The 18,616-nt window shown below is 34.2% G+C and overlaps 2 protein-coding genes across 2 annotated transcripts; both read left to right on the forward strand.

Moving 5' to 3' along the window:
- The first annotated feature begins 556 nt into the window (after nt 1-556).
- On the forward strand, nt 557-2,018 carry LOC115975053 (protein MITOFERRINLIKE 1, chloroplastic). The gene has a single exon (XM_031095690.1). The coding sequence runs from the start codon at nt 651-653 to the stop codon at nt 1,752-1,754; it is 1,104 nt and encodes a 367-aa protein (XP_030951550.1). The 5' UTR covers nt 557-650; the 3' UTR covers nt 1,755-2,018.
- Nucleotides 2,019-5,705: 3,687 nt separating this feature from the next.
- Nucleotides 5,706-8,427, forward strand: LOC115978027 (L-type lectin-domain containing receptor kinase S.6). Its single transcript, XM_031100058.1, has one exon. The coding sequence runs from the start codon at nt 6,072-6,074 to the stop codon at nt 8,142-8,144; it is 2,073 nt and encodes a 690-aa protein (XP_030955918.1). The 5' UTR covers nt 5,706-6,071; the 3' UTR covers nt 8,145-8,427.
- The last annotated feature ends 10,189 nt before the right edge of the window (nt 8,428-18,616 follow it).

Genomic DNA, 18,616 nt, shown 5'->3' on the forward strand with positions numbered 1-18,616 from the left:
CAGATTGTCCAAGACCCAGACAGTTACTAGGTAGTAACTACCATAACAGTTAATTTTGTGTATTTAACCCTAAGACTGTTGGGGGTGTCAACAGCAGAGTGTATTTGGCGTTAGGAAAGTTCTGTGTAATTCTCTAGGCTTGTAAAAGGGTTTTCTTTGTGCTTAAGATTAAGTAATAAAGGTTGGGGGTGAGTTTCCTGTAAATATTGTGTGTGCTGTGTGCTCAAACGTTCCTAGATAATCTGTTCTAAGTTTTATTGCAGTGTATGTATGGTGTTGGCTGAGACTAAGTCAAAGACTTATAGCCATCACAAGCAGAAAATTTGAGTAAAAAATTGACCTTGTGACAACAAGTCATTTGACTTTGTTATTGTAAATCTTCTTACCCTAATTATTGATGTATCAAAAAAAAAAGAAGGGGGTTACGTATACCTAACTATTATCCAATCAGTTTTGATGATATATATAATAAAAAAAAAAGGGGGAAAAAATCAATGTCACATGCTTCCCTGAAAACGACATCGTTCTAGTAGTTATTATCCACCACAAGTCAACAACCCAACCTCCATTTTCATTTTTCATTGATTCGAAATCCCTCAGCCTCAGGTGTAAAAAAGAAGCAGAACAATTCACTGATTCAGAATTTGATAATGGATACCAGAATATCCACGACCACCTCCAATGACTATCCAAACCCACACCCAGATTTCACTTCTCTCTTCACCAACCTCACCACCACACTCATCTCTCACCCCAAACCCAAAACCCACCATCTCTCTTTCGCATCCATTTCCTTAAAACCCACAGCAAGACCCCCAAAACCCCAAACCCAAATCCTCAAAACCCTCTCCGTCCTCGAACGCGCCTTCATAGGCGCAGCCGGTGGAGGCATTGCTGGCGCCTTCACCTACGTATGTCTTCACCCACTCGACACAATCAAAACCAAACTCCAAACCAAAGGCGCTTCTGACGTTTACGCAAACACCTTCGATGCAGTCATCAAAACCTTCCAATCCAAAGGCATTTTGGGATTCTACAGCGGCGTTTCCGCTGTAATTGTTGGTTCAACCGCTTCTTCGGCGGTTTATTTCGGTACTTGTGAGTTTGGGAAGTCGTTGTTGTCGAAATTCGACAACTTCCCTACGGTTCTCATTCCCCCAACTGCTGGGGCAATGGGGAATATCTTGTCTTCGGCGATTATGGTCCCTAAAGAGTTGATCACGCAGCGAATGCAAGCTGGCGCGGTGAAAGGGCGGTCGTGGCAAGTTTTGTTGAGTATTTTGGAGAAGGATGGTGTGTTGGGTTTGTACGCAGGTTACTCTGCTACATTGTTGAGGAATTTGCCTGCTGGGGTTTTGAGTTATTCGTCTTTCGAGTACTTGAAAGCTGCGGTGTTGAGGAACACCAATAAGCCTTATTTGGAGCCTATTCAGAGTGTGTGTTGTGGTGCATTGGCTGGTGCTATATCTGCTTCAATCACTACGCCGCTTGATGTGGTGAAGACTAGATTGATGACTCAGGTTCATGGGGAGGCTGTGAATAAAGTTGCAGCAGTTGCGTATAGTGGGGTGGTTGCCACTGTGAAGCAGATATTGAAGGAGGAAGGGTGGGTTGGGTTCACTAGAGGAATGGGGCCAAGGGTTGTTCACAGTGCGTGTTTTTCGGCATTGGGGTACTTTGCCTTTGAGACTGCTAGGCTTGCAGTGTTGCAGCAGTATCTCAAAAGGAAGGAGAAGGAATTCTCTGTTGCTTAATTTTATTGGGTTCTGTCAATGTTCATTGTCAAGTGACATCTCATAAAATTGGAACCACACAGACAAGATTAACATAGCATTGGCCCCTAATGTCCCGTATCGATGTGTCAATTGCCTCCTAATAAGTTTATGGTGATGTCTTCTTTACCTTTGAATTCCTTTTTTTACAAAATTTTGTCTTAGAAAGTTTATTAGTAGCTGATCTTTACTTGTGTATTTTGTATTCATTTCACATAAAATGGTACTTAAATAGTTTTCTGATTCCTTCTTATGGTCCCAATTTTTTGTACTCTTATTTTAGGCTTAGATACAGTGTTGGTCCCTAATGATTAGCATGAGTGATTTTAGTCCCTATTAAATTTTAAAGCGATCTCTTTTATTCCCTTAAGATTACATGGCTCGACTGAAAAAATGACATGCCATTACTTCATAAGGACTAACAGCCAATAATTTTGTGTTTGTTTTTAGGGACAAAAAGTGATCAATTTAAGTTTGTTAGGGACTAAAAGTGATCGCCTCAAACTTCAATGACTAAAATCACTCATGAGCTAAACTTTAGGAACTAACAGGACATTTTGGCCATTATTTTATTTTAATGCTATTAGTTGCTAGTAGACACTAGACAGCAAGGTTCACGTGACGAAATACAAAGAAATTTCTATGCCACAGTAGCATGGAAAATAAGTGGTTATACACATTGAATTTCTATCACCATAGATCCTATAATGTATCTCAATAAACTATGATTCCTAGTATTGGAGGCATGTTAGTTTGACTAATTAAAACAAATTTAACTTGTCAAAGGAATGACAAAAAAAAAAATTGATGTTTGTTTACATAATATATGGTAAACCTGATGTTACCTAATTCTGGTTTGATCCATCTCCTGCGGTTGGTTCTTATTCTCCTCTAACAGCTAATTTTAGTGGAAGCTACAACTGATTGTTTCCTTTATCTGTAATTGTATCTGCTATGATGACTAGGATTCCAGAGGTGGGGGGATCTTGGAAAAGGGATTTCTATTTCTATGTAGTATAGAGGAGTAACAGCTTTTTCTTTGAAGATATTTTGCACCTACATTATTGGAGATCTTTAGGTTATATGTGGTTTGGGATTCACTACTGGAAAATGATTTTGTGTAGCTTGGAGATTGGATTGTGTACGTTCCTTTACCCCATTAAAATCTTCCCATAAAACTATTTGGGGATGATATGTGCTCTACGTAATGATATCTTGTGCTGGTAATGTCTTTAAGAGTTGGATATATATTGAACTAGAGATTCTTTTTTATCCTTTGTTCTAATAGAATATATGTGATGATTGAATTGAGAAGCTGTACTCACTACACACTCTAGTTTGATGCGAATTTACATTTAAAGAGTAGAATAGTCATTGAATTTGTTTCTGGCCCTTGAAAATGTGTAAGTTATAGGAGTTCCATGGTTCATATACAATAAAGGTGTATGGTTTATACGTGCTTGTCTTGTAGAAGATTCTGCTCTTTCAAGAGAGGGACAATATGTACCTCTTTACTCTCCAGAAACGAGAAAACTCATTGTGATTTGTACCTTCTTCGTGTATTGCAAGCATTCTGCTTATTTTTGTAAGAAAGCATACAACCTAGAGAATGAGTACTATGGGTTCTTTTCCTATGGAAATTAAGGCCAGGTGCTCTACTTAAATTGGTAATAAAGAATAATATTGTTTAAATAGAAAGGATTTCTTAGTATGAGAACAGAATAGAGTTATTTTGGGAATAAAATCTCTCTCTTAACAATTGTTTGAGAGCTTTGTATCGTATATATAGTCATTACATTTGATCTGCATAACAGAAAGATTACAGAAGAATATTTGAAATACATTCAAGATTTTTTTCTGATAGGAGATTTATCCTAATTTTTAATATGAGATTGAGTTCTATCTTGAGTCGAAGAGATGAGAAGAAGATTTATCTATATCTGTAACAGGCTTGGTTTGGGAATTGAAGTCTGTATTAAGTATTAACCAGCTGGTACAAAACTGCAGATGTAGTTTTGTTTATTTCTTATTCTTATAATTATCATATTTTTCACTTTTGAGGGAGGGGGATGGTGTTATGCATGTGTACAGCTTTGTAGTAAATAATGAACACCATAGTGTTTTTGACAGAAGATCTGAAATTACTGCACACTTATTCAGTATGGAGTTTAAATATGAGGTGATGTCAATCCAGAGCACACAACTACCTGCGGCTCTAATACTTGTTCCGCATTTATTTTTAATCGTTATGATAACATTTTCTATAATATCATGCTACATTGTTCATCATGTAGCATGATATGTTTATTTCTGGAGTGATGGTCTAGGCATTCTTTGTGTGAGCAATATGAATGTCTTGTGGATGTGATATCTGTTAGGTAAACATTATTTGTATGGCTTGAGAAGTGTTACGGACTGGGACTTCATACTCGCATGACTTGTTCTGATATTTCGTGCATGAAAAGTTCAATATGGTTTACCAAAAAAAAAAGGTTCAAATTGGATGTAAATTTTTTCCGGATATTACCTGGCTTTATGAGGTCAAGAAGAAATTGTTTTCATTTTTTGATCAAATCAAACAAAATTAAAGAATTATCCTGAAACGATCCATAGTATGAGTACAAGATTCAATCCCTTCTGGTGAAAAATCATTCTGCTGCTTTAAGACTGCTAGAAAGAGATTACAATGGAGACCATATACAACCAATGGTAGATTTCTGCAAGTGGCCAAATTTCTTACAAAAAGGAATGTCAATCTAGAAGGTGGCACGTACATTACGAAAGCAATAAAAGGGTTCCGAATGACAGATTTGGGGGACATTAGGGCTTGGTTAAACTCGGTTAGAGTTAACAGAAATCAATAAAAATTCAATATTTGACTGTCAATTCACGAAATTCTTCGATTGGATTGGATGCTCATTCAACATGGATGAGCTTCGAGCACTGAAGTTTTGGGCCTCCAAGTGCAACGCTTTAATAAAACATGATTTTATAGGTTTTCTTGGACCAAAATAAAATACTGAATTTTCTTCCAAAGTTAGTACCGACAAAATATGATATTAATAATGTTAATTCTTACACCCGAGAAATTATACAGTTCTGATGGTAGACCACGTCACTTGTTTGCCATTTCACTAAAAGACTCTCATTTATTTAAAATTGCTGAGTCAGTAATCAGTTTCTGTTTAAAAAAAAAATTCTGACTTAGCAATTTTAAATAGGTGGGAATCTTTTATTGAGATGGTAGATCATGTCACTTGTTCACCAGGAAAACTTTATAATTTCTCCCCTCTCCCAACGCCCTTTTTTAAGTGAAAGCTAATGCCTAGTTGCGTACAACATAACACAATGCTTAAGTGGGAGAACTCATTTGTCAATGGGCATTAATAAAAGGCTTTTGTTAATGAGTGCTATTATGTACCTGCTAAGAGGCTTGAAAAATGTTCCATCTATATTAAGAAATAATAAAAACTAATAAAAATATGTACTTTAAATTGAAAAGTGGCTCGACTCCCTATAAAAAGCCAATATGAGTCTATTATAAAACTTTATCATACTGAATTAAAAAAAGCACACATCTTTGTTATTTTTTCTTTGAAAATGTCTCTTATATCAATCTTACACACCCAATATTATCATCGGTCATTAAGTTGGGTTTCATCCCTTATAATGTATCCCTTGTGCTCTAAATACCTTTTCTGTACACCATTTTCATAATTTATTAAGGTGTAAATTATTATTTTATTTTTAAGTATGTTACTGCAGTGATAGATTGTTTAGCCATAGTCCGGTAATCCCATATAAAAGTGATGAAAAAAAAAAAGGGTTATGAAATTATGTGCCTAAGTATACTTTATTTGCTTAGCTACCAGCTAGAACTTAGAACCAAATAAACTGACTTCCCACATTAGAATAAGTGAATAACCATCAAAATCTCTCTCTTAACTTGATCAGGACCATCCAAAAACTATGATTGACTTAACTGTCTATACCAATCATAGGGTATTATCTATGCCTATGGCCTCCCCAATCACTTTTTCTTTCTTTCTTGATTTCCCTATTCGGTATGTTTTCCCTCCCAGTTCTCTCGTTCTGCCTCAGAAATGTAAACAAATTGTTGAACTTCCAAGAGTTGCAACACTGACTGACTGACTGCCTTTCAATCAAATATGCAATATCAAGTTAACAAACAGGCAAGAAAATCTAACTCCCTCAATATTTCTCTGCTTTATTCTCTGTTTCTCTCGTTAGTAATCTCTACCCAGAATTCAACGACACCTTCTTGTTTACTGCACCAGAATGCGTTCTTCTTCTCTTTTACTCTTCTGGGTCCATTTCTTTCTCTTCTTTAACTTCAAATTTCTCTCACTTTCTACCCCTTTCTTGCCTACCAAGAATGTCACTCTCTTTGGCGATGCCTACTTCAGAAACAATGCCATTAGTCTCACCCAAGAAATCAGTTGTCTCTCTTCTTCTTCTTCTTCTTCTTCTGATACTCATATTGGTGTTGGAAGAGCTTTCTATGTGTACCCAATTCGCTTTCTTGATTCAGAAACCAACGCAACCGCTTCTTTCTCATGCCACTTCTCCTTCTCCATCATGCCTTCTCCATTCTGTCCCTCTGGAGATGGGATTGCCTTTCTGATAACAGACAATGCCAAATCTTTCAGTCCCTCTCGCGGCTATATGGGTCTTCCAGAGACACAGCAGGACTCAGATGAGCAAGACTCTTTTTTTGCAGTGGAGTTCGATACAAGTTATGATCCTTCACTTGGTGACATGAATGGAAATCATGTTGGTATCGATGTCAACACCATTATCTCTCTCAGCTCGGTTGATGTGGTTTCGAGGGGGATTGATTTGAAAAGTGGGAGGCAGATTACAGCTTGGATTGAGTACAGAGATGACATGAAAATGATCCGGGTGTGGCTCGACTACTCACAGATTAGGCCTCCAAGTCCTATTCTTGTTACACAGATTGACCTCTCCAACCAATTCAAGGAGTTCATGCATGTTGGATTCTCTGCTTCTAATGGCCAGGGCTCTTCAATTCATGTTGTTGATCATTGGCAATTCAAAACTTTCGGGTTTCTCCCCTCAGTGATTCCAATGGATGCAGTTGAAGAGGGGGACTGTTTCATGTGCTTTACAGAGGAACCAAGCATGGTAAGTGAAAGCAGCCTTATTGATGATCATGCAAGAAGAAAGAAGCTAGAAGAGCTAGCCTTTGGATTGGGAGGATTAGCTGCATTTGTTGTCTCCCTAGTTGCAATTGTCGCTGTCATCTGTTTCTTCTCTATAAAGAGGAGGAGAAATAATATCAGAAGCAAAGAAGGTCTAACTTGTAGAGTCCAAACGAATAGATTACCAGCAAAGTTGTCACTTGCTGAGATAAAAGCAGCTACAATGGGGTTTAATCGAAACAGAATTGTTGGGGAAGGGGCATCGGCTAAGGTTTATAAAGGATCCCTTCCATCCGGGGGAGAGGTGGCTGTTAAAAGGTTTGAGAGGGCCAATGGGATTGAATCTGTACGCAATCCTTTCACCAATGAATTTGCAACAATGGTGGGTTGCTTAAGGCACAAGAATTTGGTTCAGCTTCAAGGATGGTGCTGTGAGGGAAGTGAACTTCTCCTCGTTTATGAGTACTTACCCCATGGAAGCCTCAACAAAGTTTTGCACAATCATTCGAGTTCAATGATTATCCTTTCTTGGCAGCAAAGACTTAACATAGTTCTGGGTGTTGCATCTGCTCTGACTTATCTTCATGAGGAATGTGAGAGGCAAATTATTCATAGAGATGTCAAGTCTTGCAACATAATGCTTGATGCAGATTTCAATGCCAAACTTGGAGATTTTGGTTTAGCAGAAGTCTATGAGCATAGTTCTAATACAAGGGATGCAACTATGCCTGCAGGTACTATGGGATATCTCGCTCCTGAGTATGTCTATTCTGGGGTCCTGACTAAGAAAATTGATGTTTACAGCTTTGGTGTTGTGGTGTTAGAGGTGGCAACAGGAAGAAAGCCTGTTGATGATGATGGAGCACTGGTTGTTGATTGGGTTTGGAACATGTGGGAAAAAGGGAAACTAATTGAGGCTGCTGATCCGAGGTTGATGAAGAAGTTTAATGTGGTGGAGATGGAGAGAATGCTAATGGTGGGACTTTCCTGTGTGCACCCAGACCATGAGAAGAGGCCACCAGTGAAGGAAGTTGCAAGGATTCTTAGAGGTGAAGCACCACTTCCATTGTTACCAGCGTGTAAACCAAGAATTAGGATTAGACCTGTTTTTCCTGAGGATGCTTCATCTGGAGATGGTCCCAGCCTTGATGATCTACCATGGATGACCCCTAGGAGCCATTTTAGCTAGGACTAGCTTATAAAAATGCCATGTGACCAAAAATTTAAGCGTATGATTTTGTTTTTGGTACATAAAAGCTTGGAGCTTGTTTTAATCCTGAGGAATTCTTTAGTCAGTACATTCCAGATTTGAGTCAATGGCTCATTAGATATTTTTCAGATAACCCATTTGGATTATTGTGTATGCTTAGATATCAAAGAGAACTGAAAGCTATCTCTATTGTGTTCTTATTATGATTTTTTATGACCCCATTTCCTTTCTTTTCTTTTCTTTTCTTTGTGATTATCGTGATAGGTTTAGCTTACTTCGCATTTGTAAAACTTCCTTCCGTATTCTTTGTTGATTTCTCTGTTTTCAGCAACTAGTCCATCGTAGGTGGTGACTTTGTGATTTCAGATGCTTTGGAGAAGATGGGACGAAGGTCCTATTTACATGTAGCATCCAAGTAGCCTAAGGGATTTAGCAATTGTAGGCTGAAGTTAAATTTGTTGTCACAAGACCTAAAAGCTGAATGTCTCAGGTGATCTAATTCATTCGTGGTATTTTTGTGATCGCCTCAGATTTTTAGAACAATTGGTCTGCACATGATTGCATATAATTAAATAAATTGTAGAGCAGACTGCCTTATGCAGATTACATACTTTTAAAAAGTTTGTAGGTGAAGGTCATACTTCATAAAAACATCAGAATTGAAGTTAAATTGTTGTCACAAAACCTAAAAGCTGATTGTCTTTGGTAATATAATTCATTAATGGTACTTTTTTGATCATCTTGGATTTTGAGAACAATTGGTCTGCACAAACTTGCATATCAATTTGAAGAGCAGACTGCGTTAAACAGATTATACACTGTTGGCATGTTATTCACTTATTTGATCAATAAAATTTTGATTGCTTGTGCAGTTGCGTTTCAAAATTCCAGTCGAGTTTTCAAAGTATGCTATTACTTGAAGTCTTGAGCAGCTATTCACCTTCTACAGCAGCATCAATGAGCTTCTGCAGCATAAAATATTTCCTTCGTACTAATCTGAGTGTTATTCAACCTCCCCACTATTGATATGCTACAGTATACGATTGCCTCAGACTCAACTTTCTTGATAGAGCTCTCTTACTCCCTCAGGAACTCTTTCACCTTGAAGTAAGCACGTGCGGTATCTTGCAGCAGAAACCAATGCTGTAGAATCAATAATTTTAACTTGGGGAAATCTCAACTTTTCAATAAACCTCATTCAAGACTCAAGGTGTGGTGTTTCCTTTGACATTTAATCAATTGGGAGAAATAAATGCCATTCAGTTAGGCGGAGGCTTCTACATTATCAAAATCATTTATGCTCCATTTTGATAGGCTTCCCATAATTGATTTCTTATTAAGACAGTTCTGTCCTAGAAAAAATAATAGGCAGTAGGAACAATGTTAGTCCCATGTATATGCTGATCGTACACACAAGGTGTTCCTTTTTTTTTCTAGAGATTTGTACTTGCACTCTCTTTTCATATTGACTTACGCGCACATATAAAGTATTCTCATTAATTTTCAGCATAAACAACATGAATATGTAGTAGGATACCTTAGTTCTGACTTCTGAGTCTTATAAATTGTAAGATTATGGCTGCATTGACTCCTAGTTCGTGGGTTATCTATAGCTGTCTATGACACCTTGCAGTATGTGCTGCCCTCAAATATAGCCATGGTGTTTCTGGACTTCATTTCTTTGGTTGCTGTTTAGTAGATGATTTTTAAGCCGGGCCTGACTCAGGCCTGTTCCCTAATTGCACTGATTATGTTATTATATACTATATAGCATATTTAGCACATGTAAAATCCTTGATTGAGCTAAAATCATGGGTAATTAATGTGTTCTTGATTTTTGTCTCAACGATGGATAAAGCCAGGATTTAAACTATGGGGGTCAAATTATAAACATTTTGTTTTTCATGAAATTCAAACTAGAATATATTTAATGTTAACAAATTATTGACAAAAGAGAATTACAAAATAATTGTTTCTTAATACATTACAACTTATTCTAAAAAAAGGGAAATCCAGGTTATTTTAAATCACAAAATGATCTATGATTTTTTTTTTTTTTGAGAGAGTTTTAATTTATGGCATTTGTTCCTAATAATAGCTCTTTATCATCAGAGCAAGACCCCAATCAATTTTTGGTATAGGCGAGGATTGAACCTCATATTTCTTATATAACCATCAGAGACTTTATCAATTGAACTAATTGGAACCCACAATCTATGATTTATTATGTACTAAAGTTTGTAGCTATATCCATTTTAATGGCCAAATCAAAAATAAAAATCTCCAAATTAATCAATTACAGGATTTGATCCTAATTGATTAATTATGTTGATTCGATTACAATTCGAATACACATACATATAGTATTATATACATACTCAAACGTTTCAACATTTTCTTATCTTAAAATTCTATTGAGCCAAAAATTACGAAGAATATATAGGTGAGTGTGGGGAAGAGCAAACAAAAACAAGAAAAAAATGGTATATATGTATATAGAAAATGTTACAGCTATTACCAAAAATAAAATAAATATAAAAACGTTAGAAATTAACATAGAAAGCATTGTAATTAACGCCATTTCAATACATAATAAATAAATATTTTAATTACTTTTTTGTAATTGATGAGTGGTGACCCATCAATTTGTAATAGTTACTAACATCGCTCTATATATATATATATATAAATAGTGGCCATGCACAATCAAAACATATTTTCATTAGAACAAAGTTTGGTTACAACTCTCACTAAAAAAAAATAACATAATTACATATTTTGAAAATCTAATCGTTAAATTACATGTTTTTTATATTTTAAAACACATGTCAAATTTCATACCAGTCGAATATTATTTACTATTAGATCCATAAACTTATTTTTTATGCAAAATTTTAGACTACAAATACTTGAAATTTTAATATTTTATTGATGATATAACTATTGATTTTTGCTCATTTGAAAATTTTGCAATTATGCAGGATATAATCGAAAATTTAATCCAATTGTGAATTTATCAAAATTCATATCTAATAAAAAAAATATTAAATGGAGTTATAACTATTAACTACAACCAAGTTTGTAGCCAAACTTGTCCTTCGTCTTCACCTAGTTTCATCCCTAGTCTAATCAAAGGTCTCCATAGGTCAAATGTACAATCTATATATTTGGGCATTCCTTTATAGCTTACTGTATAAACAATACGGAGATTTGGGTTTGTGAGAGTGTCTTCAAACTATTGTTGGAGATCAGCTACAAGAGATGAATTTGGGTTTGCCTTGTGTAGCGATGTGGTGAGATTGTAGCTGTTGGAGGAGCTAGCCCAAGCGAGATCATAGTCGTTGGAGAAGAATTTATTTTGAGTGGTGGTAATGGATTTGAGTTTGTTTGTGTTCTATGGGGGTGGATATGGGTTAAGTGGTGGTGTTGGACTATTGGGTTGCTGGTAATTGAAGTTTGGTGGTAGTGGTGAATCAAACTATGGCATCGGCACGTTTGATATGCTGTAATGGTTATTACAATGTAATTGGAATTAGTATTACAATGAATGTAAGAAGTTGTGTAATAATGATTCTTATTCATAGTGTTTGGTGAAGATACTAGAATAGAATCCTAAAATATCATATTTTAGTCACATTTTTCTAAAATATCCTTTCTTTTTGTGGGGGGTTTTCTAGGCATTTTATTATGTATATATGATTATTATGTTGTTCAGAATTAATATATTAGTAATTCAATGAAATTTGTTTGAAGATAAGTTAAAGCAAATGAATTAAAATTTTTTTTTTTCTAATGAATTAAATATATACTATTAGGAACCTAAAGGTTCTTAATAGGGATGAGTATGAATTGTAGGGAAATTGATTTAATTTGAGGTAGTCACCCTCTATATAGAAATAGATAGATTAAGTGAGAGAGAGAGAGAGAGAGAGAGAGAGATGCACTAATGCACTAAGAAATTGGTTTATTCTTCAATTGATATCTAATGTTGAATTACAATCATGTATTTATAGGAGATTAGCTCTAATGTCATTTGCCCACATGGCTCAAGATAATTGACGAGTTAATTCAACATGTACTCTATGGATTAAGTCATATGTTAAATAAGCTACATGTGCTCAAATCCTAAGGGGTTGTTTGGATCCCAAAAATCTATAACTCCTCACTCATTACTCAAATATCATCACTCTTCACTCATTTCCCATCACTCAAAATATCCCAAAAATCACCTACCCTTGTTTGGCACCTTTAACCCAGTCATGGTTTTCAATTACAAAAACCCCAAAGCGAGGGCCCCACTATTTGACCTACCATTGATAACTGTGGTAGGTGTTTTGTTTAATTGGGTCATTAGAGCCATTGGTAGCACAGTGTTGGCACATGGAGTTTGAAAACTAAGGTGACATTGTCTGACCGCGGACCCCAATACTTGCAAAAAATTACACAAAATGCCATCGTTACTCATGTCTCTGTTTTCAGAAACTCCAAAAACTTGTTTCCAAATTCACTCTCATCACTCAAAATCCAGAGAATTGAGTGATGGATATATCACTAAGTTAGGACATCCAAACAAGCATTGGCATGTGGGGTCCATTGATTTTGGGTTATGGGTGATGGGTGATGGAAATCAAGAAATCCAAACAACCCCTAACTAACTCATCCTAATCATAATCTCAACCAACTAACTAACTACCTAACTAAAGGGATTACAACAATTATTTCATATTCCTAATATATACACAGTATACAATTTCACACAATTATAAAATAGAAAACTATTGAATATGATTTCTCATTTTCAAAAATATAATACTACAATTTAAAAAAAAAAAAAAAAAAAAAAAAGCCATCAAGCATTATTGCAGTGGGGTCTTTTTAGATCATTATGTTATCTTGGAATAAAGAACTAACTTCATTGTGCGGTGGTGGTAAAACAAAAGGATTAAAGGAGAATAAACAAGAAAAACTAACATAGGGGATAAATGAAGAAAGGAAGAAAACAACAATGTTCGTGCCTTTGCTTTCCTATCTAACTTAAAGGTGGTGGACAAGTGACGTGGTCTACCATTTCACCAAAAAACTCACACCTGTTTAAAATTTCTGAGATATAAATTTTTTTTAACAGAAACTGATTACTGACTCAGCAATTTTAAACAAGTGGAAGTCTTTTAGTGGAATGGTGGACAAGTAACGTGGTCTACCAAAGAACTATATAATTTCTCCACTTAAGGGTGAGTTTGGTTAATTTTTTGATATTATTCATTTTGAAAAATTTGTGATTTTAAAAAGTATGATATAAAATTGGATTTTTTATTTATTTATTCTTTATTTTATAAATTTATATATTTGATAAAAGCCGCTAAAAAATGTTTTTTTGAAAAAACTAAATGTTTAGCTAAAACTTATGAAATTGAGGTGTAAATTACTATAAAGGACAAAACATATATATAAGATGGTTTCACCTTCTTATCAATAATAATAATTTTATTAAAAAAATTAATCATAAGGATAATCATTTTTTATACTAATAATGATAATTCGTATTTCAATAATTGGTTTTTTTATTTTATTTTATTACTATTAATGAATAGTATACATTATTATAAAAGTGGTTCTAAGACTATAAATTATTTCACGACTTTTTTATTACAACTCTGACGTGGCAGATTATGATTGGTTATCTATCACTTACACATAGACTTACTATGTTTTTTTATCGCTCACACTTTGTCGCATCACAGTTAGTGGTGGAGCTAGAATTTTTTTTTTTAGGGGTGCCAAGCTATATATATAATTAAATTCAAAGAATAACACACACACACACACACACACACATATATTATTGCTTATACATGAAATGTTTAATTTTGATTTAACATATGATATTTTCTTACGTAAACAAAAATATTTACATAAAATAAATATTTATATTTTTGTAAAAAAAAAAGGTAAGCCTTGACATGTCTAAAAATATACAAGTAAATTTAATAAAAATAAAATACAATTCAATCACGTGTGGTATACATTAAATACACTTTAATTTAATGAGCTATGTATGACATAAGAGTAATTAGAGGGAATGAAAAATACATTAGTCAACCATATAAAAGCATTACATGTTTTTTGGTAAAAATCTAGGGGACCATTAATGAAATTTATGTCCAAAATTATTTATTTTTACCAAAAATACAAGAGGGAGAAAGGATTTTTGAAAATCCAAGATCCCCTCCCTCCACCCCTCATCATAATTGTAGCAAAAAGTTGTGAAATAATTTGTGTTCTGGTTTTTTTTTAAAATGATTATCATGTATATTTTATAAATACTAGTGTGGGGGTCCTATTTTTCAAAAAATGAATGCAACCACACATTCTCTATTCGCCCATCACCACATATTACCATGAGCATCTACAACCACACTTTTCTCTATAAAAGGGAGAGAAAGCATTTGGAAAAGGGGCTAGTTTGCTCTCACTCTCTCTCCCTATCTTTCTCTCTTTGATTCTCCAAAGGATCTTACCAGTTCAGGGACACTTTTGGGGAATCCTCTTAGGGACACCACACACTTACCCGAGAAACCATTTTAAGTGCTTTGTTACTCTCCCGAGGAACCCTCACAAGCGTTCTCAAGGAACCCTTTCAGGTGCTCCACACTCTTCCAAAGAGCCCTCTTAGGGACACTTTTGAGGAACCATCTCAGGTGTTCCATTACTCTTTCGAGGAACTATCTCATGGACACTCTCGAGGAACCATCTCAAGTACTCCACTACTCTCTTGAGGAACTACCTCAAGTACTTCACTACTCTTCCAAGGAACCCTCTTAAGGACACTTTCAAGGAACCCTCTCAGAGACGCTCTCGTGTAACCATCCTGGGTTCCTTTACTCTCTCGAGGAACTGTCTCAAGTGTTCCATTACTCTTCCAAGGAACCATCTCATGTATATACTCTTCCGAGGAACCCTTTCAGGTACTCTTTGACCCTTTCGAGCATCTTCTGCCAAGGATGCTCACCCCAAACTCTTGTGGTATCTAGCTTTAGCAAAGCTTCTTTCGATTAACAAATCTATTGTAGGAAAGTCAATTGAATCATATTTGGACCCAATGCAATTAGTGTGTGTGTATTATAATTAATAAACAAAAAATACTCAGCTTTCTCCATTTGGAGTGAGAAGTGAGAACTTTTGAGAATTCTCTCTCTGTCAAAGGAGAGCATTCAAGTGCGAGAGAGCCAAAGATGCCAACAAGGTTTTAGGTAGCAATAGTGAGGTGGCAAGATTAAGAAGAATCCGACAAGGTTGAGGTGCAAGACCAGTTCGACTAGGTTAAAGGCAGTGAGATTTAGACAATTCCGACAAAGCATGAGGTGTGGCGAGTCCAGCAAGGTGAGTTTGGTCACCAGCAACACTAATTTTCTAAGAATGGGTTGTATTCTAAGAATGAGTTGTGTTGTGTTGATTTTCTAAGAATGGGTTGTGTTGTGTTCTTAGGGAAAAAGGGTAAAATTATATAAAGTTTCCAATGGTAGCCATTGGGTTTTTGTTGCGTTTTTGCATTGTTCCTTTGAGAGTCAAGTGTAAAATTGTGATAAAACAAAGTAAGAAGAAAACAAGAAATATATATTGATAAACTCTTGTATTCAAGTGGTCATCCACAATTCTTTTGATATCTCTTAGATGTGTACAATAACAGTAAAGCAATCCCACATATATATAGGACCTTAGAATGCTTGTAGAGTTTATGGGATAAGGTTGTAATAATGAGTATAATTATGGATATACATCTCCCCTATAGGCTTTACACATCCCAAATAACTTTTTCATTGCCCAAACTTTACACATTCCAATTAGACTTTATTTCTAACAATTTTTCACATTTTTAGGTCAAAAAAGCATCCAAAATCCTTACCAAACGCAAAAAAATTATGAAAATGCACCTATGTTTTTTTTTTTTTCTCCTTAAAAGCCAAATCAAACTTGCACTTAGTTGCCCACATCTATCTCTCTTCCACCTCTATTTATAACTAGAGGTTCAATTGAATTGGAAATAGTTTAAGTATGAAACTTCCTTGCTCAAAGATAATGGCAAACATTTATTGCCAATGGAATCATCCATTTCAACTACAAAGAGAAATCCAATTTTTGGCTTGTATGTCGGAAGTGGTTGTTCCTTACCTTTTGACAATGCATGCAAGTCAACAGTTACGTTAGTGTTAGTTTACTTGTCTTTATAAGTTTAACTTTTAGTTGTTATGTACAATTTTTTTTTTTTTTTTTACTTTTTTATTATACAAGAATATTTTAGCATGTTTTCAAAAAAAAAAAAAAAAAAATTAGCAAAAAGTTGACTAGTGATGTCAAGGGCCCATTTGGTAGTAGTTTTCAAGTATTATTTGTTCAAAATGATGTAAAAATTGTGATTTAAAAAATGTTGTGAAAATACGTATTTAACTTTAAACTTTAAAGTACTCATAATGCAAAAAATATGTTTGGTATCATGTTTCAATCAACATATTTTAAAATGTGAAAAAATATAATTGTGCGTTTAGTATGGTATGTATTTTTTTTTTCAAAGTGGTAACTTTATGATATGTACAATTAGTGGAGGTGAAGAGAGAGATGAAGAAATCTGAAAATGAAGAGAGAAGGAATGTGAAAGAGAAGGGAGAAAAAGAAAGAAAAAGATAAGGTGTGTACTTGAGAGAGAGAGAGAGAGATTGAGTTATGTTAGGTCTTATCAAGTGGGTCCCACACTTTTCTAAATATTTACAAAAGTGCTTTTGAGCAATGTTATTTTAAAATTGAAAACCAGCAGGAGGAGTTCTCTAAATTCGGTATTCAAATATCCTAAAATGAGAAACGTAACTCAAACATTCAATCATTTACCAAACGCGTTGTTTGTATTGGAGCTTACAATTATTTGAACTACCTTACCAAACAGGCTACCAACCACTTAAGCAATTCTTTAAAAAAAAAAAAAAGTCAATTTTCAAAATATATTTTCTGTGAAACCAACTAGATAAACAAAGAAACAAACTCTTGGGAAGCTTTTTAAGTTTTGAAAAAAAAAACAAAACAAAAAACATTCTTTAAAGATAATTTTCCACATTTTTTAGTGTTTGGTAGCATAAAAAAAACCTGGTCAATATAGAAAATTATCTTTGATCAACGGAAAATCCTAATAAAAATAAGGTTTATTTTCTATAGGTTGTTTTCCAAAATTTTTTTTGGAAAACAATCTCTCTCTCACACGTTGCATCTCCTATAAATATTATCTTCGTTTATAGCTGTGGGAAACATAATTTTTTGGCGTCTTCTCTCTCTCATGATAAGTTTTCTCACTTTTTCTCTCTTCACTTTGCTTTTTCTCTCCTCACACCCTCATTGTCACTAACTTTGGTTTCTCATCTTCCCATAGATCTCTCTCTCTAACTGTCTCTCTTCTCTCTTTTCTCCATGTTTCTCTTCCCCTCTGTAACACAATTCTCTGATTAGATTTTTTTTTTTCCTTCATTGATCGATCAATAGTTCCGATTTGCAAAGGAGAACAAATTTGCAGCGGTAATTATTTCATTACTCTCTACCAAAATCCCAACTCTTTGCTTTGAATTTCAAGCTCGATTTTCTTTTTTCTCTAAGAAATTTTCTATTTGATAGATTTTAGGCAGAAGTTACTTCTTTTTCGTACATAAAGTGCAAAAAAATAAAATAAAAAAAAAAAGAAAAAAAAGAAGAAGAAAGAATTAATGAAGTAAAAGATGAAAATTTCAAACATAGTACCTATATTGCTCTAAATTGCTTTTATATGGGACAATCTTTACTCTGAACTAATAATATTGTTATATAATAAATGATAATTGTTAAGGAGAATTGTATTTGTTGGCAAATATTTTTTTTTGTTGGCAGATGCTATGTAGTGATGATATATTATACAATACATTATGTAAATACATAATTTAGAGTAATATTGAAGACTTGTGGTTGACCATAATAGACAATTTACCAACAAAAAGAGTAGACAATTAATAATTATTGTTATTTATACTTATTGATATGTGTGTGTACGTACGTTACTGTCTATATATATAAAAACAAGATAAGTGGTAGAGATTATGAAAATTTGACAAGTAATTAATTTTGATTGTATCTATTGTCAAAATTTTAGTATGAAAACTAAATTCATTCTTAGTTTTTTATTTATAATGATTATATTAGTTTACATAATATACATGTTTTAAATTATACAAGAAATATTTTAAAATAATTGCATACCAAATACTAAAAAACATTCTCGAATTCATTTTCAAGGTTGTTACTAAATATTGAAAAATGATATAATTTTCTAAAAAATGCTTTTCGAAAAATGAACAGTTTTTCGAAAACATTAATGCCTGCAACATACAGCAATATAGTTCACTTAAACAAAATAAAAAGAAGTTAATTAAACCCTGTAGTTT

The sequence above is a fragment of the Quercus lobata genome, chromosome 2, assembly GCF_001633185.2.
Source record: "Quercus lobata isolate SW786 chromosome 2, ValleyOak3.0 Primary Assembly, whole genome shotgun sequence".
In the NCBI taxonomy this organism is placed as follows: domain Eukaryota; kingdom Viridiplantae; phylum Streptophyta; class Magnoliopsida; order Fagales; family Fagaceae; genus Quercus; species Quercus lobata.

Excerpts from the sequence above, each read along its gene's own strand:
- LOC115975053 (XM_031095690.1), top strand. The coding sequence starts at position 651 with ATGGATACCAGAATATCCACGACCACCTCCAATGACTATCCAAACCCA.
- LOC115978027 (XM_031100058.1), top strand. The coding sequence starts at position 6,072 with ATGCGTTCTTCTTCTCTTTTACTCTTCTGGGTCCATTTCTTTCTCTTC.